Here is a 24,249-nt window from a genome sequence, read left to right as displayed (position 1 = left end):
CGGTTTTAGAGCAAAAAAAGAAAACTTCCCGCCCGATAAGAAGCACACTTGTGAACATTTTTGAAACTCTTTCAACCGAAAGCAACTCGAAAGGCAGCAACTTCTTGGCAAGCTTTGTATTAATGTTCGTGTGCGTGTGAGTCTACTTTATTCGTGCTTTTTTTTCATTTCTGCGAAAGTCACTGTGAACCACTGGCGGTGGGGAAATCCGAATCAGCAAACGAACGTATTGAGCTGTATCTAATCTCTTTTGAAGATTTACGTTAAACTTTAGTCAGCCCGTGCATTGTTTCGGGATTGGGGGAAAAATCGGGAAATGTTTGAAAAGTGCGCACAGACGGTAACGTTTGTTCGAAAGTTTGAATATGGATGCAAAGAACTTTGTCCGCGAGCTGATTGCAGTCGAGAGATTTCTGTTTTCTTATATTTGTATAGCAAGTACAAATATTCTAAACTATAACAAATATATTTTGTGCAACGGAAGGAAGGAAGAAAATGGTGCCTTTGGATGAAATTATACTGTAAATTTGAGATAAGTATTAATGAGATTTTTACCGAACTAATATGAGTCGTATGGTTCGTAAGATCAAAGAGAACAATAGTTCGCGACTCTTGAGTTAAGGGTTTTTTTCGAGAATAAAAAAAACTCATCATCCATTCCTAGCGTATCTTCAAAGACTTGAAGTTCTCATTCAATACTAAAACTAGATTTAAATTTTCTTTTCAAGTTCTTTCCAAACATATTTGTATTGCACGAATGGAGATGATCACCGTTACGTACCAGGTAATGGTGTAGATCCTTTGGTGAGGAAGAATTCTTCGCACTAGAAAGAGTCATTTGTGAACCTTCTTCCATAAGTTAATCGAGACCTTGATAAACGGAAATAATACAAATTTAATTGATTTACGATGTGAATAGCAGATGCTTACTAGAAGTCAATTTATGTCACCAGTCCTCCAGACCTGTCATACACATCGAAAGAATGACACCGGAAGATCTAATGCGAAAAGTCATTTTAAATCGTCAGAGCATCTTAAGAGACTCATAAAGAAGATCTTAACCACTTGATAAGCAAGACCGTTACAAACCTCAACCATCCTTGGCAAAACTCTTCTGAAGATGTTTCTAGAAGTTTCAGCAATGTTGAAGAATATTTTGACCAAATATTTACTCATATATGGAATGGAAATCTCCGGATCATAAATAAACGACCATACATGTTAGTACATCGTTCTAGCAATATAAGGCTCGGTGTATCTTGCGAATTGGTGTCATGAAACTTCCAACCAAGTTTCATTTACTTCCTGGAGCGTTTATGAGAAATTGGTAGAACAAGAAAAGAAAAAAAGCAAACACCTTCCAACACTCTCATCCGCTTCCACCATCGATCGAACTGGATGTGTCCCAATTGTGGATGTGAGAAAAAAAAACACCTCCAATACGATAGCCATAAGCGATGAGAAGAAAAGTCATTCTTTCGGTATGTTTCTTTGCTGAGTCGGCAAAAAAGTTGGCCATAGGCCATAGAAAACCAGCCGTAACCGTACCGTGTGTACCTGGTACGGATCGATCGGTGAAAGCTGCATACCGTTGTGCCGAAAATGCGGCATCAAACAGAAACGATCTGCGGTGTCGTTAGCCGGGCCCATCACCTGGGACGGGAAGCTGCGAAAGGTGAATGTGCAGGAATCGCACGGCATCGCATAATATCGATAAAATATGTAAGAAGATTTGTGGTTTCCCATTGCGATTTCCTTCCACGGCACCGCACTGCAGGCGGTTCTAAACGGTACGGAGGGGGCAGAAAAATGGAAAACAACCTCTCCTGCTTTCGAGAGGAAACAAAAAAAGGAAAGAAACTGAGATCAACATTCGATTTGGCAATTGGGAAACCTTGCCCCTCCAGCGGATGAGGGTTATAAGTGTGAAAATGGTAAGGAAGAAAAAAAAACGAAAATTGCTCCCTCTGCACCTGGATCACTTGAAATGGGGACAGGAAATAAAAAATATCGTACCCCGCACCGAAAAAGAACCGTAACTGCCAAAGCGTGATGGAAAATTGATGCTCATGATGGCGAGGGAAGCACACAAAAGTAAAACAAGCAGTACCGTGGGTTGTGCAAAAATTCTTGTTTCTTTTCCATACTCGAACAAAAAAAAGGAAAAGCAAACATAGACAGCAGGACCTTGGTGCTGCAGTGGTGGCGCGTTTTGGTGGCAGTATGGAAATGGGAGCAATTTAACTTTCGCTTATAATTTGCACCGACTGAAATTGAATGCCGAATGAGACGGAAAAGAACTGTGCGCGCGTGAAACTGCGATGGGTTGCGTCGCACGCTCGCAGGCTGAATAAATGATGTGCAATTTGCATGACGCGGAACGCGCACCCCGATCATGGAACCGCGGAATCATGCGAATGATGAAGGAAGTTTTCTTAAAGGATTTAGCAGCCACCGGAGCCGTCTGGTTTCGGCTGGTGGAAGATAAAGTAGGCATTAGTGGATTGTGGTGTGCCTTAGTTGGTCCACAGAGATGCTTGGGTGATGATGGTGGTGCAAGCGGTGGTACGATTTGAGCTAGTTTCTTCTTCACATTTGATCGATTTTCTACGAGTTTGCTACGAGTTGGTAAGATGTGAACCAAGATGGAAGTGGAATGTAACGTGCGAGCCTTTCTTGTGTGATGGATGTTTGAGACTTAGTAGTTACAATGAAGAGGGATTAAGCTGGGGGACTTTCACTGTTTTGTGCTGCATAATGGCAGTATGCTGAGGCATTTCTCATGAACTAGGATAATGTAGTCTATATAAGCAAGAGAAACTATTCATTTTTAATGCTTTAATTTAATGTCATTATTTTACATTCCTTTTCTTTTAGAGAGGAATGTTGTTTGAGTGTTTTTGAGGTTTTAAGACTACATTTCTTTATGCTTTAGAGTATAACAAGCAACTGGAATACTATAAATCAATATGTTTTTTTATTGGTTTAAGTGCTTAGTGAACAACTGAACAACAAATTTTATGTGTTGAACACTTTCAATCAAGTTGATACATGATTTTAATAATCTATTATTAAGTAAGAATTCTAGAAAATATTGAAATTTACTACACCTAGAGAGAGATCACAGTAAATTTACGTCGTTTACAGTACGATTTCTATACTTTTCACCGTTCACCATTTGCTTTCCGCTGACGATTGTTGGGTTTAATTTATATTAAATTTCGCCATTTGCTGGCACAGTCTTAATGGATTGCCTGTATCCTTTCCTTCGAATTGCTTGTTCCTTTGCTTCTTTCATTCTCTATCCCTATATGTTTCCTCTCGTCGACTTCGTGAAACTTGTCTTCATCTCGCCATTCGGTTTTTGGCCAGAGTGATCCATGGTTAATAAAATGTCTCTCTCTTGTTGGCTTTAACGATTTCTAAGGTCACGCCGGCCATTTCTGGCTTACTAGACTTATTTTTACCACGTAGCCGGATAGTCAGTCCTTACTACGGGAGGACGGTCGGGATGGGATTTGATACCCAGTCCTGCCGTGTGGACCGGCGCCGTTTATCACATACACCTCTGGGCCGCCCCAAAATGTGCTACTTTCAATAGAGGTCATTAATTTGTCAACTCCAACTCTCGCATTTGCCACTTCCGCATTCACTTTCTAGATTCTTCTATTCGTCCTTCATAGCTATCTTAAAATCCAAACAAACTACTTCACATCCTAACTTTCCTCCTTTCCTACTTATTGCTTGCATGGTTAAGAATGCATGGTGTAACTCTGTATGGCTGAATATTGCACGATAAAAAAAGCTTCAAAAGCTTTAATCCAATAATTATATCAAGAAAAAACGCTTAACACGCACGGTAGTTCTAGTAGGAAATAATGTTGTGTTTTTATATTTTTGTAAAACAACAAACTTCTTGATATCCTGAAGCAGCAAGCTACTAAACGTCAAGAATTAATACAATTGTGAAAAATGAAAATCGCTTTATTTATGTAATAAGCAGTAAGTTTACTTCAAATAATAAACTACTGCAATGTAAAGGCGTGTATTGTGCGATGAAAAAGGCCTTCAAATGGAAGTACAAACATTTCGAACATAATTCCCACTCACAGATCTTGCAGCAGCATCCAATATGCTAAGTTGTGTTCAACTTGGCATAGTGTTGTGTATCAAAAGTGGTGTTCAACACAACTTCAACTCTTACGTAACAATACAGTTTTCCACTAAATACCACGACTCGCTGTTTTCATCAAAATTTCCTACCTAGTGAAAAAGCGTTTGCTATCTGACAGCGGTACGGTACGGAAAACCGTCGAATAATTCGCATGGAAAAGAAAACAACCTTTTGCTGTGCGTTTGCTGTACGCGGCAGCGCACATTGGCGCAGGTCGTCGTAATGATCGAAAATGGTTTGCAGCTTTGCAGCACAAATCACTGCAGCTGGGTGCAAAGTGCATTTAGGAGTGTTCGCCCCCAGCTGGGGTTCCGCAAAGCTTTATTGGTGCAAATCGAGACGACGAGCGAAACGCGTCAGTGTTTCTTTGAAAACAGTGGTTGTTGCACGGGGTTGTTTTTTGTAGATGGTCCTCCGGTCTCTAGGACGCAGCAGGGAAAGCATTTTCCGGAACCGGAAAACACCGGTTATTTGTTCGACTGTCGGGAAAACAGATTGCTGAGCGTGTGATGGTCGGCCGTTGGTTGGCGCTTTTCTACCGTTTCCATCTTTCTGTCATAGCAACTAGTAGCGCAACGGTGTGTACCTTCGTTAGCTGTGTGTATGCGTTTGCTTTAAAAACACCCAAAGGTCTGTGTCTTACCGGAAGCGACACATTTGACGGAGGTCTTTCGAAGGTTGCTGTACAGCAACAAAACCCAAGCGCCAAGGGATAGGAACGGAAAACTCCGTTCTACCCAGAAACATACCCGAAAGAACTTAAAAGATGAAAGAACCGTTTGAAACGCGACAGTTTGCCTAGACCTAAGGAAAACAGGAAACGAAGCAAAAACAAACCAAGGAAAGACAGAGCCACAAGTAAAGATGTGCAAATGAAAACTGTCAACGCTGAAGACAACCGTCAGGGTGGACCGTTTTTTGTTGTTGTTGTTTTCTTCGAGTGATTCAAGTTGTACCGGTTCCGGTTTCCGCTATTTCAAGTTCCAATCGTACACAGCGGTCCGGAAAGGCATTTTTATGTCAGAAGAATCTTCTCCAAAAACGGTGTCACTATGTGGCGACATGATTTACTTTGCTTGAAGATTGGCGTACAAAGATACCGCCATTGAACGTACATTGACCTACCTAGGGCACAACCGTGTATGTGGTTCGAAAAGGCTTGGAATAGAAGATAATTGTTTCGGTTTGTGCACGGTTCAAAACACCCGATTGCAGTGCAACTTTTTGTGTGTTGGTACAACTGATATTCTTTTTTGCACTGCCCTTGGCAACTGATTAATGGTCGACAGAAGACAAACATCAAAGCAATGGAGTAGGTAATGGGAAGAAAAACTGAAGAGAGGTTAAATTAATACCAACAGGAAAACGGCAATACTGATTGTCGGTTTTGTTTACGCCTGCATTCGACGAAAGTATGCAATGATTCAACAGTGATTTGGTTCTCTGGCTTGATTAAAACGGCTTCTATTGGTTGTTCATAAAACTTTGGCGTATTTAGTATTTAGAAAAGTTTCCATTTCTTGAAAATAAATAAATTATAAATTAATAAAATCTATGTTCTAAATAAAAAAAAGCTTGTAAAGGTGATGTAGTAGATAGACAAATTAGTTCTTGATTTACATCGCGATACCATTGTCACCAAAAATATTTAAAAGTTTAAATTGAATCATTCACATTGAAATCATATATATTTTTATAATGAGACCCCGACAAACTGTGTTTTTTTATTATAGAAATATTAACTTTACAAAAAATATAAAATAATAAATAAAAGAAACGGAGTACTATGGACTGTACAAGAAGAAAACAAAACTGGGAAGAAATAAAATTAAAAATATACACAAATTAAATTTATAAAATTACAAGTTAAAGAAAAGCAAAATAGAAGAATATTAAAAAAAATTGGAGAAAACAATGGGTTTCAACTAATTCTGATAAAATCCCAAAGAATAATAATGAATAAAAACCAAAATCCCAACCCAAACAAAAAAAAACAGCACAGAAACAAAATAGTATATATCCATTAATAAAGTGTCCTGAAGCTGTTAAATTATTTGTCTTCATCGTTTTCTCGAATAAATACGGAAATAGAATCAGCAAGGCACTTCAAACATTTGATCCAGCAGCAATTTCACATTTATTGCAAATCCAAGAGGCCATTCATCATACGCTTTTGCTTGCTTGCCTTGATCCACGATCGGACGAGCGCTTCGTAAGCAAAAGCCCTTCAAACGCTCTTGCCATTGTTAAAAATGATAATATTGTTTCATTCTGTACAAAAAGCACTCCACAAAACAAGAAGCAATCCTAGAGAGGGAAGTAAAACGCACGCAAAAAAAACACACACAAACGAAACAATTGCGTGGATTTTCCGAAGCACTGCTGGTTGTTTCCAGTGCGAGAACACTCTCCAAATGGTTTTCTCAGGGGGTGAAGGGGGAAGGGTTGGTACCAAAAGCATGGCGGACCCAGTATGGTCGCTTCTGCACTGATGAAGTATCCTCTCGAAAAACGACAATAACTTTCACTCGAAGTGAGTTTATCGGTTTATTTCCACCGCACAAGGGCAACCATCCAGATATTGAAGGAAACTCGGGAACAGTGGAAATGAGTACACAAAACCGACAATGGGACAAGATTAAGCCCCCGCGCCGAACTGGGTCATGTCTTTTTTTTCTTGCCGTTTTGTAGCGCAAGGAGAACAACAATCATCCCCACCGGAAGGTTGATGTACGCGCGCTATTGACGCAAGGACGCTTTGTCATTGACCATCGCGAAACAGATTCCAAGAAGCGGTCGTTTAGCGGAGATGATGAACAAAAATGATTCGCACGTAATGCGGTATGGATGGGTGTTTTTGGATGAAAATTTCCCATCTTGAACGATCGCTGTCCCTTTTTGGTGACTTCAACATTTGGCTTGGCTTGTAACAAAATTCTTGTCCAAAGTCACCGCTCAATCATGATTTGGGTATCGTAAATTTTCCACCAACACCAACAACCAATTTTCCCGTCCTTAACACCACGATTCAATTATATCGAATCACCCCCTAAAAACGTCCAAAGCCTTGTTGAGTTTATTTTTCCCCGTCCATCCAGGGGACTTGCTGTTGTAGGGCAAGAAATCGTGAACAAAAGCTGGTGTAACAGTAGCTAAATTGTAACCATTGCATGGGGTATCGGATCGGTGGCAAACCGGTAAAACCAGCAGCACATTAATTTATCACCAAAGCTTTAAAATAATAATTTTCACTTTACAAACAAGGCATGGGGCTGTTTCTGAAAACGGGCGTTCCGGTACGGGGTGGCTTAAATAGCATCATTTTCCAAGTAGTACCGAGGAAAAATGACATCGATTCCGAACAACTGCGACTCATTGCCGCGCTTACGGTTGTAATGTACCCGTTCTTTCGCATTTCTCCCGACTGGGGGTTTTGGGGGTGGTAGAGAGAGTTTCCCTTTGCGTTTGTGATTTCACCTTCCGCCCTTTACCCCTCGGTTCATTTCACGGTGACTGCAGTCTTCACAACCCAACCAAACACCACTTTTTTTTGGCCTGTTTTACCATTCCATACCGCGGGATGGAGGTGTCAACTGCTGTCCATGGGACAGCCCACGAAAAACGCGAAGCAAGACTTTGAAGGGAAAATTATTTATTATCGTAAACTGTTACCGCGCCGTTACAACGGTTGGGTACGATGTCATGCAGCTTTGGGAGTGGAAATTTTCAACAAACAAACCACTTTTCCTAGCACCCCCCCCGGCCCCTGGCACCGTGTGAGATTTTCCAGTCCGGGGTTTTTATTTCGTTGGGCTGGTTTGGCGAGTTTCGAGTGCTTTTAGCCTTCCTGCCACAAAACTTGCTTCGGCGTGTTGTATGATATGAATGCGAAAACGAAAATAAAAAAAAGAGTAAAAAGGAGCATTTTCCCAATGTTTCGCTTCTGTTGTGTTATGGTGAAATTCCCCTCCGAAAGCTTGTCAAAGATCGTACCCATTGCCGTTTCTTCCGATGTTTTGTAAGTGTGAAAACGAGCACAAGAACAACGCGTCTCTTTGAGAGTATAAACCGTTTTCTAAATAGGTCTATAATTGGCAAAATAATGTCATCGAACAAAACAAACCTTTTGCAGCATTTGTTAAGCCGGGGAAGGGAAGGCGAAAACACACACACATACACACCTTTACCGTTCGTGGTAATGTTATGTCCTTACCAATTAGTACAGCTCGTACAGCTGCTGCGTAAAACAAAAACAAAAAACAGCGACTTTTACCGGTGTACTTATAATAATAGTACAGAAGAAAGCAAAAAAAAACATAACGCATTACATTCTCAAGCTCATTAGCAGAGTCACACCGGTAACAGTGGGGTTTTGTTTTTTGTGTGTGTGCTGCCGTCTTATATGCCGAAAGGTAGCGTGTGAATGGTTTTCCTTACCGTGGCAGAAAAGGCAGCAAAGGCCCTGTGATTGACGTAATGGTGTGGTGGGGTTTTTTGTCGCAAACACCCACTATCACACAAACACACACACACACATACATACACGCATACACTTGGCATGTATTTGCATAAAATCTATTTTTTCACCTCGTCCTCGTTGGTGCTTGAATTCCATTAAACACTTCGTTATTTGTCAGTGCCTTGAATAGGGGTGAATGGTAAAACCTAACTTCCTTTGCCCTTTTCACAATCCGGAATCGGAAATGACGTGAAACGGGATGAATGGGAGTATTGTGGAATGTTACAGGCAAGAATAAATAATTGTTTTTCCTTCACGACTTTTTTTTGTCGTTGTTGCTTGCGTTCGAAACCGTATTACGTGACCAAGACGGTGATGGTTTGGAAATAAAAATGGTCACCCGCGTGCGTTCTTGGGCGGGATGGGAAAATTAGTTTCGAAGCGGTTTCAATTAATGAATGTCAAAAATCACTAGACCATTTTTTTGTTGTTGTTGCGTGTGCCTCTTGCGGAGTGAAGGCAAAAAGGGATCTTCAACAATATGAAGAAGGAAAAAAACTCGTTACTCCATTTTACCTTCAGTTGATGATGTGTAAAGCACCCCCCACAAACGCACCCACAAGGGAGAAAGGCAACGGGGATTTTGTGGTACATTAAAGCGTCATAAACTTTACACATGTATGGAAGGGATTTGCATACAAAAAAGGTTGCAGCATAAATGTCAGTTGGTAGGCGATTTCGTCATCGTCCGTTCTGGTTTGATTCACAACCGAGCTGGTAGGCAAAAGAGGGTTTTTCGTTGACGCTTGTGAGCACGTGGATCGCTGGTGTACTCGTGAATATTTTAAACAAACGCTGGCTGGCAGCACTGGCCCAGTCATATGGGTGACAAATTGGATTGAAGTGGGAATGGAGCGGATGAAGAAAAAAAATGCGTCCACGAACGAGTTAAGCTTTCTGCGATTAAAGCAATTTTCTCATCAAAAATGAATCCGTTTTTTTCTTGCACGGTAAATTGTGAGCAATGAAGCTTTATTGTTGGATGATTGATTGTAATTAAAGTATTTATTCAATTAATTGTTTGAAGGCGAACATGCAGTGGTTAATCTGGATAGGAGAATGTAATGAAAATTATTCATGAAGGTTCGAAAAATGATTTTAATCAAATGCTGAACAAACCTGTTTCTTTTCATTCAATTTTCTTTTGTGTTGTTGATGTTTCTACGACTGACTGAAAAGACTGAATTTTAGAACATTTTTAGATCACAAGTTCGTATGTGATAGCACCTGACAGTAACATGCCGTTATCACTGAGAGAAAGTGGAAAAATCACGTTCACACCGAATGGACACGAATGAAAGGATTCGCCCATCAGCGATGGTACGTTTTTCACACAACCAAGCCGAATAACGAAAGAAAAAAAAAGCATGAAAATCCCACCCCTTGGTTCCATTGTTGTTATCGTACGCTTTTATGCTACGCCGGTACAAATCCCGGCTGGTTCTACCGGAAGTCATCGTTACTCTTTTGTTCTGCTCGGTCGATTTCGTGATACGACGTGCCACCGAAATCTCTCTTTTCGCTTTGATTCTGTAGGATCATTTAGTGTTTTTTGTTTGTTGACTTGTTCCTTGTCGTCCCACAAAAAACAAAAAACGAATAGTAAACTATCCCCTTTCGTAATGGGTGGTGTAAGAACAGTCCCAACAGAACGTTTGGATCAGTGGGACCATTTGGTTGGAACAGTAAATTGATGGAAGTTCTACGAAATGGTAAGAAAACATCAGCCAAAGAATGGTTTTTTGATAAAGTCTACCGATAAGGCAACACAAAATGGCTTTTTACTGGTGAATGAATTTGTGCTTGAAAAAAAGCATAATAATAATATGATTGTTGATAGTAAAGCTTAGGAAGCGAAACATTTCTTCAGAAACGTTGCTCATATTATTATTTTCAGATATCAATCGGATTCAATTATAAAATTGAATAACGAATGCAATTGTTAAGTAATGAAATATGCGATATAAATTTAATATTTTCGAACTGTTGCAACGATAAAAGAAAACTGTGTACATCTTTATTGATTGATGTACTGATGCTTAATCTAATTATATTACGTTGAATAAATCGTTACGGCGCAACCAGTTTTCCGCGCAGGGTAAAAAAATAGAAACCTTACGGAAAATCGTTTAGTACAGAATTTGTCTGCCAAATATTGTCATATATTTGTTTCTATTTTTTTGTTGCCATATCCAATCCAACAACTAACACACAACACAAGCAAATTGCTTCACCGAGAAATAAAAAAAAACTATACTCCTACCCGGTACCAAAACAGTGAAAAACTGCGCTCAATCTGATTTATCAGCTGGAAATCCATTTTTCACGCAATGTGCACACTCGTTCGCTCAGCGAACGTTTCGCAAAATAACGACTGAATAATTTTGTCCACTTGGCCGGGATAAAACTAAACCATCGAACGGTAACACCCGGGGGACAAAAAGTAAAACACACCGATCCAAATAAAGCACACAGAGAGCCGCACTGTGTTCTACTGTCGAAATCTGTCCGTGTCATCATCATCATCATCAGCGCTAGCAATGACCGCAGAGCTTTTTTGGTGTGGAAAAGTTTTTGGCAAACAGAGAAACGGAAGCAAATTTTTTGTGTTTTGTTCTTCATTCCTTCTCTCGTTCACTCTCTCTCTTTTTCGCTCTACACAATACAGTCAGCTCGGTCGATCAACAGAACCGACAATTCGGTGTGCGGGAAGTTTGTGTGCTCGTACTAAGACAATAAATGTACAGTCGGAGTTTTCCCAACCAATGCCTGGTGGTGTGGTGGGATATATTTTTTTGTTTTGTTTTGTTTTGGTTATTGTTATTTATGTTGCATATTCAACGTCCGGGTTCAGTTCATAAAATTGTTTCCCGCGGGTTTCTGTTTGAATTGCACTTTGGAGCGCTGCGAGTAACCTGGAGCGATGCTTGCAGCTGATGTGCCGGCGAAACACGAATAAATGGCGATCAAAGCTTGATGGGTAAAATAATTTAGCCATTTCCTGATGGACAGAAGATGAATGATATTTTTAGTACGTTTGTGTCAATTATACTGATCCGTTTTGTAATAGTTTACTGTAAAGTGGATTTCGAGAATAATTACCTTGTTCGTACTGCAACGTATGAGAGTTCAATCAGCAGAAGCAAAAGCTCTAAAATCTGTGAAGGCTATCAAGAGTCCGGACTATTTTGTTAAAGAATTATTTAACATCAATATACTGGTTGTGTGAAAATTCCTTCCTTGTTTATATATGTGTATTCAGGGAAATTTCAAAGGGGAATGTTTTGAAGGTAGTTTTTTGATAGATTCAGCCTTTTTCATCAGCTTCTACGTGTCCTACAGTCTATCTTAAGAGCACGTTGACAGAGCATGTGGGATACAGAAGAGCTCGGATGGGTTTTACACTCGATCACTTTTCGAGTGTCAGAATCCTTGAAGCATTAAAATTTTCGAAATATCTTGACTTAAGTCTAACAATTTAAAGTATACTGCAAGATATAAGGCTTCAATTTCGGATTCCGAGGTTTTTTATCATATTCTATGGTCGTGTGGAATACGAACTCATTGTTAGACATAGTATGAAACACAGCAAGATACAGCAAAAGCGCTAAAGTAAGATAAGACATAAGATGCCTGGAATCATCAAGAACGAAATAAAATCTTTCGATAGATATCGATATCAACCATATAACCTAAACTTCGATATAAACGACTCTGACCATCATTCGGAAATGTACCATTCCCTCGAATGATGGAATGACACTCAGTAACACAGCTGAGTAATCCGGGGTATGTTGCGCTTTCACGGTTCGGAGAAGAAAGTGTCTCCCAAACGACGAGAATAGTATGCAAATAATGGTAATTCTAACCAAGCTCAGTTCTAGGTTATTCTAATAAGCCCAGTTTATATTAGAAGGAAATAATATTTTTTAATATTATGAAATTAAATATTATTACTAATAGCCAGGAATAGGAAGTAACCTTGCACGCAAGATTAAATCTTTAGCTACGAGTAGATGCAGTAAAAAGGCAGACAAAGATCACTTGGAGCGGCACGAATATCTCTTAAGACATGAGGTTATAGCAACAAGAATATTTAAAAAGAGAACGGTTAATCATTAATTTAAACAATTTTTCAACGTACTGAAATTTCTTAAATATTTCTTAAAATGAAACTAATAATTCAAAACAAAATTATTATTTTTTTTACAGGCACTCCTTTGAATGTTTTGCTCGGTTTATCCAACCTTATATAAGGTAAGCATCCATTTTTGTTAAATCTTCCCTAAACACTACTTAAATCTTAAATCCCACCGAACAAATTACTTTCCAAAACGTATACTTTAGTGTACGGAAATGGTTACAAAAAAACAACCTTATTTCCGCGATGATGAAAACAAACCGAAAAAACAACATCCTAAACATCCGCATCCTCAACGCTATGGCGTACTTGTACCAACACATGTACCGGAAGGTAAAACCAACATTTTCCTTCCCATTTTTCCCATCAAGCAATTTACGATAGGTCTCCATTATCGAAAACCTTCTAACCTTCGCTCGTTTGTGGGGCGACAGTCAATATTTGAGCAGATGACATTATGCTTTCCGGCCCTCGGTATGCTATGCGCAGCATGCAGTGGTTTTTCCTTACCGTCAGGCAGCCACTCTCTATGTGTTGCCAGGCGGTCCCAGTTAGGGAGTTAGTGGTAACTGTTCGTGTGAAGAAGCCGAACCACGCTGACTATGTTATCGTGCGTGGATGGCGTATGGGGTTTGGGATAGGGGGAGCCACTGGTAGGAGTTCTGTAAAATGGGTTGAGCTGGTATTAAGGATGGTTTTACGTTCGCCTTAGGCTTGTAGCTTCTTTCCATTGACTAACACTGTGGGCTGCGCTTCGTTTCGCCAAAGTCGAATCCATATGTTTGAAAGGGAAAAAAGGGAGGAAAGTAAATCAATTTCCGGTGAAAAAGCAGAAGCGTTTGGAAGGATACTTTCGCCTGATTCCAAAACACTATGATGAGAAAAATTGGCCTCATCGAAAGTATGTGTTGATAGAGGCACAGAAAGTTTGCTTGGCGTTAATAGTAATACTTCCACTAAAGCTCATTATTTTAAATTATTTTTCAAGCTAAATTTTAAAATGCTTTGCGAAAGGGGTTTAATGTTTATCGAAGAGTTTAACATCAGACAAAAGGAAAGTTTCCTCTGATCGGTACAGCGTTCGCATCAGCGGATCTGAATGTGATGGAAAACGTTCCTTGGAAGTTCAATCCTTCCAGCGATTGCATCGTTTCAATCGTCCGGTAAAGCTAGCGTAACGATTTATACCCTATCGGACCTTCGCTGTGTAGTGTCCTTTATTTCGGTTTCTTTTTGTGCTGCCAGTGAAAAACCGGCTACCGAAACCCGTATCCACCACAATCCACCGAAGCATCTTTCAACGATTTGTCTGTCAGACAATCAATTTCTTGCTTCTGCTTCGACATCCATGCCTCATCCGTGTGCCGTCTAGTGCTGGATGTATCGACCGGCCCGGAAAGGCTTCAACAACCACAACCCTAATGGCGGTTAGCAAACGGCAAAGCAGGGTTACTACTGTTGATCTACAATACCCGTATCCTGAGATATGTTGGAGCGAAACTTTTAGCTGACCCAAGGTCGCCCGTCATCTCGTTTGAACCAGTTGAAACTGGTAGAGAAATTGGAGGAATTTTCGGGGATGGATGCTACTTTCTACCGTTGCTTGGATGTCCGCAATGGCATGGATCAAGGTTTGGCACGAACGAAAGTTATATGTCATTGGAAAAAGACACTCCGAGTTCTTAACCACGAGCTCACACGAGTAGACACACCCACTCGTACACACCAACACACTTCCCATTCAAACTCCATTGAGCGTGTCCTTTTTGTGTGGTTTCTGCTGATGGCAAAATTTTTCCGTTCCGGTTTTGTTGGAAAATTGGAAACAAAATAAGAGTAAAAAAAAGTTTCTACGCCCGGAAAAGGAACCGTTGCGGTTGCACCGTGGGAGAAGCCTGAGGGAGCTGTTGTTTTTCTTTTGAAATTTTGGAATCATTTTTAAAGTTTAATGCTATGTTTTATTTACTGTTGATGATGGGGGACATTTTTCCGATTTGGGTAGCGGATGTGGGTTGTTGTAACTATTCACCAAGACAGAACTTTACTGCGGGTGTATGTGTTTGTGTAAAGAAAATTTGGTTAAACAATTGTTACGATGATTATTTGTAGAAATTTATGAATCATGTTGTTAACCAATAATTTGAGGAGAGATTTTGCTGTTATGATCAAATGTCATACGTCAGAATAAAAAAACATACGAACTCATTAAACTAGAAGATATATCTAAGAAATACTTTAAATATAGAGTTATTTTGTTTTATTCATGACGTTATGACATAAAATGACATAATAATTAATTTGAAAGCCATTTTAGTTCAGCTGTGAACACTATCTATCATCATGATAAATATCAATTTTTCGTAGACCAATGAGCTTTTGCATCATCTGTAAAGTACTGGGCGACTCCATTTTCCTTCTTTTTGAACGGCTCAATAACTACTGATGATTTACGTATGGCTTTTTTAGTTTTGACTTTTAGTTTTGACATTTTTTAGTACTTAAGATATCATTACAGTAAACAGTATTACAGTAAATAAGTGAGTTTTCATTTCATATAAAATGTTTTGTTAATTACTTAAGTTTTCTTACATCGAAGATTGTGAATCAAATCACTTGTGGATTAGCTTACTTTCAAAACTTTTCGGCTACGTCAAGGATATCAAGCTTGATGAGCCGCCACTGGCACAGATATTAGAGGTAGTAGCTTGTAAGTGGTGACAGCACCACGCACCACATTAAACAAACACAGTCTCGTGGGCCGTAAAACGGACCGCTTCATTCCGGCGGGTCGCACCTTTGCTCGACTTTATTTTTGCATGTATTTATACGCAAAATTGTAGAAAATGGGTTTAATTATCTACGAACTATATTCCAAGTTTAAAATTTGCTATATTCAATGTTGCTATTTAAACCTTCAATACCGGAATGTTAAATTAAAGTAAATTATTTGAAATATTTGTATTCGTAAGTTGGACCGGGTCACAAAACTAGGCTAAGGGGAATGCACTTATGCAAGGAGAGATCTATGGTAGTTAATGGAACTAAAGTAGGTTACCTTTAGGTTTAATATCATCTTTGATAAGAGTTACAAACTTAAAATTATTTTGTTGCTATACGCAAATCAATCTGTATATTCTAAAGAATAAAGTGTCATCGTAGCGTCTGAATAAATTAATACTACTAGGGATAACTGTGAATAGCTTATATAAATGCAAAACGTTGTGAGCGATATTTAATAACTAAATAATAAAGATGAGAATAATAAAGAATTCTAACCGAGTAAAAAAAAGAAATTACCCATATTCACGGAAAAATTCACACGATTACGTACAACTCACACTGTCGAGTTAATCTACTACAAAGATTTGAGATTCATGGGAAAAAATAAAATCCATGTTCAAACACACGTTTTCATACACGCGCATAATATCACACCCCGAAACAGTTCACTTTCATTGGTAGTGCTTTCATCTAGTTAAAAGCGTTTGCACGTTTCTGTTCGCTTCGTACGAGTAATACACGGAGAAACGCTGCTGGTCAACGGCAATACGGTAGCAAAGTTTGCTCAGCTCATCCACCATAGGAGCACAACAATTGAAACCACCCCGGCTAGGCTCCACTGTCGATAGCTTCCGGTATTGTAGGCCACGAAGTCAGCATTAGAAGCCGGAATGAGACGAGACTGTTGGAAAGTGTACAGCCGTCAAGAGGGATGGTTTATTGTTGTGCTTGTTGTTGGTCGGTGTGCAATGAATCAATTTCCGCATTGCTCTTATTTTGACCAAAAACAGAACAACAAAAAAAAACTCACCAAAAGCGTATCAATGTGCCGTCCGTACATCGCCAGATAGAGCAGTGCGTGGACAATGCGTGCGTGCGTGCGTGCGTGCATGAGCATATTGTTCAACCTGTTCTGTTGGACTGTTCTTATTGAAATGGGATAGTGTACAGCATTTCACTCCCAGACTCGTGTGGAGTATATAATCGGTTCGAGTGTTATGAAGAATTCAGCAGCAATTGCGATTTCAGCAGATGAGCTGTGTGCGAGGTTGCTCGGTACGGATGATATCGAAAACACGGAATGTCCGGAATCGTGAAAGGGGTCACGATTGGGTGGAAAATTAATCGATATTTTGTCGAGTTTTTCAAACCTTCGCAACGGGAACAAAGCGGGACTGTGAGTGATCGAATACCGGTGGGGGCCTTGCTCACTGGAGCTTGTTGTTCCGTGTTGGTACAAAAAGTTAGTGTTGGAAAACAGTTGATAATGTCGAACGAAGGAGGGATGTTCGACAAGCATGAGTGGTTTGGAAAGTGGTTTTGATTTTCCTGGTAAAACTTATGCTCGTAGTGTGTTTAAAGTAAAGTTTTATTTATTTTATTAGCGAAATTAAAAGCTCTGTAAATTGCTTTAACTTTGCTGTGAAAAGATTACAAAACTTGAAGCAAATGTAGGTGAGGAAATTGGAATTAACGATTATCTATTTTTTGCGATTTTAAGAACAGTAAGTTCTTATAAAACTGTTGGAAAATAATGTAGGGGTATAATAATATAAAGTGGTTAAATCGCCAATTAAAGTAAAACTTAATTTAAATATTTTAACTCTGTTTTAAAGCACAACGAACAATAGTTGATTGAGCTTAGAAGACCTTAGCTGGCGAAACATTAATCATGAATTTCATTTTTATATACATCTTACCCTTTCATTCGTTATAATTTTTCCCGTTCGCCTTAAGATAAGAAAGCTTTGATTGCTATTGACAGCAGAAGAGAGAAGAGAAAAATGTGCGCTCGAGTCGTTCCTGAGGGTGTTCTCAATCGCACTGTGGCCGTTTCTTAAAACGGAAATACCACGAAAGAATCAAGTTTCTTACCGATCAAGATGTAAGAAAGCGCGTAGCCGAATGCTGCCAACTTGAATCCCTAATCAAAGGATTCGCTATCGCTTGGTTTCATCCACCACCGCACCACCGTTCTGTAACCGTTGTCCTCCATGCCCAGAAGCCATGGTGGAAGAAATGATGGAAATTTCTTTTGATATTAGAATCTCTTCAATTACAGCTCAACGGTTAGCTTTCATCTTTTGCACGCTGGCAAACTGGGTAAGATTGACCAGCAGCAGCAATGGCAGCAGCACTAAGATGCGTTCCGTAGGTTTATCCTTGTGAAGCTGCACAAGAAACATCTGCCCCAGACGCTATAAATGTGGCGGGAATTCGCTTTCACTGTGAATAGCGTACACTACCACCGACCGGGTAGACTGAATGCGGGCGAATACCGTACAAAGGCGATGGCTTTCGCGATACAGGACCGGTGGATTGGTGTTACGGTTGGTGCTCGTAATGGTGATTTTTGTGTGTTTGAATTAAAGATAAAAGGATAATTTTGTTATGGAATATAAATCAAATTATATCATCTCCAGCACGGGTCCCGGTGCCTTCGTCTCGGAATACGGGAAGGTTTATCACCACCCCAAACGGTAGGGCGTACTGGAAAGGGGGCCATTTTTCTAAATGGCAGCAGAAACGCTGAGCGTTACCGTTCCGAAAAGGGTTTCTTTCAAAGTTCGTGATAAGAAGTGAAAGAAACAGCCCCTAAGAGGGAAGGTTAATTAGGGCTGATTAGCAGTCTAGTGCTTGTGCCCTGTTCGTTTGTCCCGAACGGTTACACGTCAAACGGATCGGTAGCGTTTGATCGTAAATTATGCTGCATGGTGATTTATTGAATTTTGATAGGTCAAGAAGCAAATCAGGCCACCGCTGCCGATGTGGGATGGTGTGAATGAGATAAGTTTTACACCACCATCGAAAAATTCGTTTCTTTTAAATTGATCTTTTTTCTTCAGCTGTACACACAACAAAAAATCCTTAGTTTTATGTAGAATTCAAAATTCACTGTGAAGAAGTACTTCAGCCACCTCCTACGCTAAGACAAAGAGAAAATGGTGTAGCACACCGCATCAATGGAAACCGATTACGTTGAAAGAACGCAAGAATTTGCCAATTTCGATGTAATGCTGAGTGGAATTCCAACGAAACCAAACGGTTCTGCCTTGCCCATCACGATAAGAAGGAGCATAATTTTAAGCCAAAGCGATAAAGTTACCTTTCCCCGGTTGGTACGCTTTCCGGCCATTCTCTCGGCCAATGTTTATCAATCGGGGTACGTGAGTAGAGTGAGAAAGCCCGAAAGGAAAGGTGAGATAAAGTTGAAAATTATTTTTCCACGGAAATTGCCTTCATGGGACTACCCGAAACGGTTCAACAATTTCCCAGAAGCTACGAAGTAGAATAATAGTATTTCAAACGAATTTGAAAATCCATCACATGAAAATTTGTTAGTTAGGACATGCTTATGATGTACATGGTTTTACTTTTATTCTTTCCGATGATTTAAATGTAGTTGAAAAATTGATTTCATCAGATCATTCTTACTTCTGTTAAAGAAATATGGGAATAAGTGAATGCAGTAAACAAAGTAAACCAATTGTTAACAAACCAATGTTTTTTACCATAAGTTATGCAGATAGAACCTTATTTATCTATATATATAAAATTCTCGTGTCGCGGTGTTAGTGTGCAAACTCCTCTTAAACGGCTGCACCGATTTGTTTGAAATTTTCGCTAAACGTTCGTTAGGTATGAGAATAGGTTTACCGCTATTTTTCGTTTCGCTAGGTGGCCTCTGGCCAATATTATGAGTTCTTTTCTGTTTTTCCTAAGGGAGTTATCAAGTAGGCATAGCCATTTTTTCAACACAAATAATGTTGAACACTAGGTACTGAAACAAAAAGTTCTAACGAATATATCAATCAAAGTAGGTACATATGACGATTTATTTGTGTAATTTTATACATTAAAGCGTAAAATAGGTGATAAATAAGCAAAAAGCAAGTGTATGAATAATTAAAAAAGTGCTATTTAGTGATTTGCGGCTCGGTGGAATCGGCGCCTTACACGGAAGTACCTGATATTAAATCCCAACCGTCAAGGAAAACCAGAAACGTCTCTTGAAGTAGCAGAAAAGACGGAGAAAAGCCACAAAAAATAAGAAAAATTGCTTTGATTGGGAGTATTATTTGGATTAAGAATGGCAATAATTTGAGAATTTTCAATTAATCAACGATATTCTCTAATCGTCATAATACCACACGAACCAATATTGAACACTCAAAATGTCTGCTTTAATTACAAAACGGATGTTTAAGGGCAAAGCTAGGTTTGCCGGGTAAGCTAGTTTCTTAAAAAAAATGGAAATATTTTTATTATTCATATCATGAATATTTACTATCTCAAAAAAGTGTCAAATAAAATTGAAGGAGCATTGCAAAAAATAAATAGTTAAACTTTCTCCTTTTTTCCATGTACAAATTACTTCTCATCAATAAAATGTTTTAAATGCATTACAAGCCTGCCCGCACAAATAGAAAAAATACTTTTAATTGCTATAAGTGGTATAAGTGTAATTTAAAAAAAAGCGCTTATTAATTCCTCTTATTGAACTTTATCATACATGCATCATTATTTGAACTCAATTCAAATAGCATGAATTAATTACTAACGCACTTTAGAATATTAATGCCCAATGAATGCAAGTACTTTGCAAAACTTATTTAGCATTATATGCCCTGAAAATAATGCTTTTCAGACTGGGAGAAACCCACAGCAATCATGACCTTTGTCCATGTAACAAGCAAAATAAATATGAGATGAAAAGAGCAGAATCCTGCAAACCGTTGTAGTAACGATATTTTTAAATTCTAGTGAAAATGGAAATTTGAGGAATATGGAATCCTCCCCCGGAACAGAATACAATTCAGTAATGAAGTATGATAAGTACCGGTGTGGTATAGCTCAGAATCAGTCAGTTTTTGTAATTATTCTGTTTGTTTTGTTTTTTCTCTCTCGCACTTAATTTGTTGGTTGGCTTCCGCTCAATCGTTTCGGCGTAATATTGCGGGTGAAACGATTTCGATTAATGACGTGGTACGAGACAAAGCGCAAACCTGTCAAGCATGGGCTTTAATTAATCTTTCCGCCACTTCTCGCGTTCGGTCACTTGAGCGAAGTTAGCGCCAGACAGTGTGAAGCATCAGCAGAAATCAAACAACAAAAACCAAACAGCAAAAACCTCACCCGGGGTTTTGCAGATCGTGACGTTTTTCGGCATCGGTCGGTTTTTGGGGAGCAAGACCAGAAAACCCCTACAGTATAATAGCGTCACACGTTCAAAAGAACTTTAATTAAATCCCAGCCTCCAAACAAGAAGGGACTGGAGCCTCTCGGTAGGCTGGTTCCGATTTTCTCCGGTTTCGCTTTAATTTCGCCCCGACACGGTTCGTTGCCTTCGTTCGTGGATGGTTCCCGGTTTTTGGATATGCCCTCCTCGAAGGGGTGAGTTGTGTGGTTGCGGTTTTGCTGCTTACCTGTACCCGTGCGGCGACCCGTTCATTGTAACGCATCGGCACAAACCAGCCCTTGGTCGAGCCGGTTACGAGCACGATCCCGAGCAGGAAGAAGCACACAAAGGCGGCAATGACGGCCTTTGCCCGGCCGGATACTACCATCGCCATCTTGCACCAAGGTTCTCAGATGTTTCCGTCGCTGCAATGGCCGGCCAGATATGGTGTGCTGTCCAAATGATGGGACTGCTACTGCCCGCCTTAATACTCGGTCGGTGCGTACCGCAGCACACAATGGTTCCTGATTGCGGGCAATGGTTGATTTAAATCTGTGCTTTTTGCTAGACGCTGGCAGCACGAATGGTCATCACACTTCGACAAACGGTGGCGTACGTTTGTGCACTAATTAAGCTACCCATCGAACTGTGGTAGAGGAAAATTTCCAATTCAAAGCAAATGCACAACACATGCAGGAGAACACACAAGGATATGTAGGTGCCTAGTAGGGTATCCCCAATCACAACACTTTCCACGAACCGATATGATGCTTTGCTTTGTGATATTTTTCTTTCTTTTTCGACTTTCTATTTCGATCTTGTGATTTTGATATGATAATCGAACAACACACGGAACACGGATTGCGATTTTTTAAGCGATTGAACAATTGAAATCGGCGTAAGCACGCATTCATTCGCACTACACTTATTTTTTATTTTAATACTTTAAATAACTTCTTCACAACGAACACTTCCTGTACTTTGTACTTTCTGCTAGCGTATTTTCCCGCCCAACTGTACGTGTCATGTACGGTAGCAATTTAGTTTCCCACGATGTCGATGACGATTTTCCTTTATTTTCCTTTCGTACTCAATCCACCGCAATCACACCAATCACACCGGGATCGATGGTTTATTTGTTTGTTTATTCACACCTTCGAAGCATAAACTACAACCGCGTAGTTCCTCGTGGGAAAAGCCGTAACCTTCGTTTGTTTAGCTTATTTTCTTCTTTTAGTACCACCTTTCCAAAAATCGCTACACTAAACTGCTCGCTCGTTGCTGATGAGCTTTCATGCTGTGTGGCAATAAAGTTTAAGCCGCTTCCTTTATTTTTGGCGCTTTGTTTATACCTTGTTGCCGGTGGTGCATCTATTTTATTCCCTTTTTGGCGAGTACCGGGTTTACCATTGCTGTCACCGGTTCGTTCCGAAAAAAAGGAAATTTTGTTTTTTAAGGGTGAGAATAATTAATGGTACGCACTATCGGCCCTATTGGTGGTGGCATTTACTGCATGAGCCGGTGGGTGGGTATAAATAATGTTTCCCCACACGCAAACAAGCGCGCCAATGTAAAAGGCTTTTCTTTCGTCGGTCGGTGTTGCTGGTGCGAAAGATAAGCACCGGTCACCATAGCTTGTTCCAGATAACTTAATTATTTCATCCCTTCGTGTGTCTGATATCCTTGGTACACGGTTTAAAGGTGATGGAAAGTGGAATACTTAGAGATAAATTTTAACTGGGTCACGGTATCGATGCTTTTCACACTCGTAACACACAGGTAACACAGCAAACATAACATTCCATTCCGAACAACTTGTACGCACGATCACGATTAAATACTTTTCTTTCTAACTTTTTGTTGCCTTTGTGTTGTGGAAAATCAACTGTTAACATGGGGCATTCAACAGCAACAGTTTGCAGATGGAAACGAGTGAACTAGCGCGGGAAAACTAGACCACCCCAGTCGAGAGACCGTGAAGCTTTTGTAGTAACGATGCTTTTGTTTATCACAGAACGTATTGATATTGGTGCGCTTGACCTGTCCCGATGTCGCTTGGCACTCGGCGAGTAAACGCACAAAAAGTAGACGACTTTTAAAATAACAAACTATACGAAACGCGAGAGAAAACAAAAAATACGCGAATAGAAACGCGCGCGCGACACTTTAACGCACACCGTAAAGACGCATTGAAGCGAGTCATCAAAACCGGGCAGAGGTAACGGTAACGGTCTCTCTCTCTCCGTTGTACTATTCGTTCAAACAAGTACAAACGGAATAAATGTGATCGTTTAACGGTTATGCCGTTTGTGCTGGTACCAAAAATAAACCCATAACGTTCGACGTATTTCCGTTTTCCAGTTACGCCTTTACTGCTTATCACACCACATTTACCACTTTCTGCGCGAATGTCACGAAAGCTTCATAAAATCAACAACCGACCTTTAACCAGCTGGCAATACGCACCGCCACTAGGTCACGATTCACCCTGTTTTTTTGTTTGCTGTGTATGAAGCTTGTCTTTTGTTTACCGTGCCTATGGGCTTATGGAACCACCGCTGGCCAAAAACGCGACCATCATAAATCACGGCAAAGCATCGTTTCGCACTTTTACTCCTGTAGTGGTTCACCAACCCAACCCCTTTTCCTTTTTGTTTGTGTAGGGGATGGAGGGCACACTTTATTGTGTCTCACCACTGAGCACAATTCCAAGAGTCCTCGCGGTAATGTTTTGTTTCTGCTGCTTGTACTACTGCCCGGGTGGTGTATGATTTGCTGACGACGTTACGCGATGGAATTGACTTTTTTTCCACATCCCACACACTCGTTTTTACGGCGAAATGTAGCGAAACGGGAATTTGGACAGGTTAAAGGAACTACGGGCTTTTTCACCAGCAACCTTTGCGAGACTTTGGTAGGTGGTGGGAGTTCGTTATGTACCCGTTAAAGTACCCCTCCTGGAAAGCAGCACCGGAAGAAACGCTACGCGTCAGTTACGCGAACTTCACGTGCTTCACAAGCCGTGTGACAACCGGTATGTGTGTGTGTGTCTGTGCGTCAATCCGAACACGTGGGAAAACTTGAAAGGGATCGAGAACACATTCAACTTCCTCTTCCTTGTCGATACAAACAGACCACCAGGCAACCAACGACTCCGGTCGAAGTGTTATATTCAATTATGGTAATTATATAATCCTCTCACGAACTCGGGCAAGGTAACGTTCTGCTTTAATGTT

The 24,249-nt window shown here is 40.1% G+C and overlaps 1 protein-coding gene across 12 annotated transcripts in view; it reads right to left on the bottom strand.

The window, feature by feature from the left end:
- The window catches only part of LOC125771674 (collagen alpha-1(XVIII) chain), a 215,646-nt gene that overhangs the window by 118,189 nt on the left and 73,208 nt on the right, over positions 1-24,249 (bottom strand). Inside the window, exon 2 of one of the 12 annotated variants that reach the window (XM_049442563.1) lies at positions 21,261-24,239. The exons of the other annotated variants lie outside the window; for them this stretch is intronic. Coding sequence (XP_049298520.1) covers positions 21,261-21,407 — 147 coding nt within the window. The 5' untranslated portion in view covers positions 21,408-24,239. The remainder of the gene's footprint in view (positions 1-21,260; positions 24,240-24,249) is intronic. 12 annotated transcript variants of the gene reach the window in all.

Source organism: Anopheles funestus, chromosome 3RL (assembly GCF_943734845.2).
Source record: "Anopheles funestus chromosome 3RL, idAnoFuneDA-416_04, whole genome shotgun sequence".
NCBI classification, from domain to species: Eukaryota; Metazoa; Arthropoda; class Insecta; order Diptera; family Culicidae; genus Anopheles; species Anopheles funestus.
Note: the sequence above shows the minus strand (reverse complement) of the source record. Positions and strands in the feature narration are given on the sequence as shown.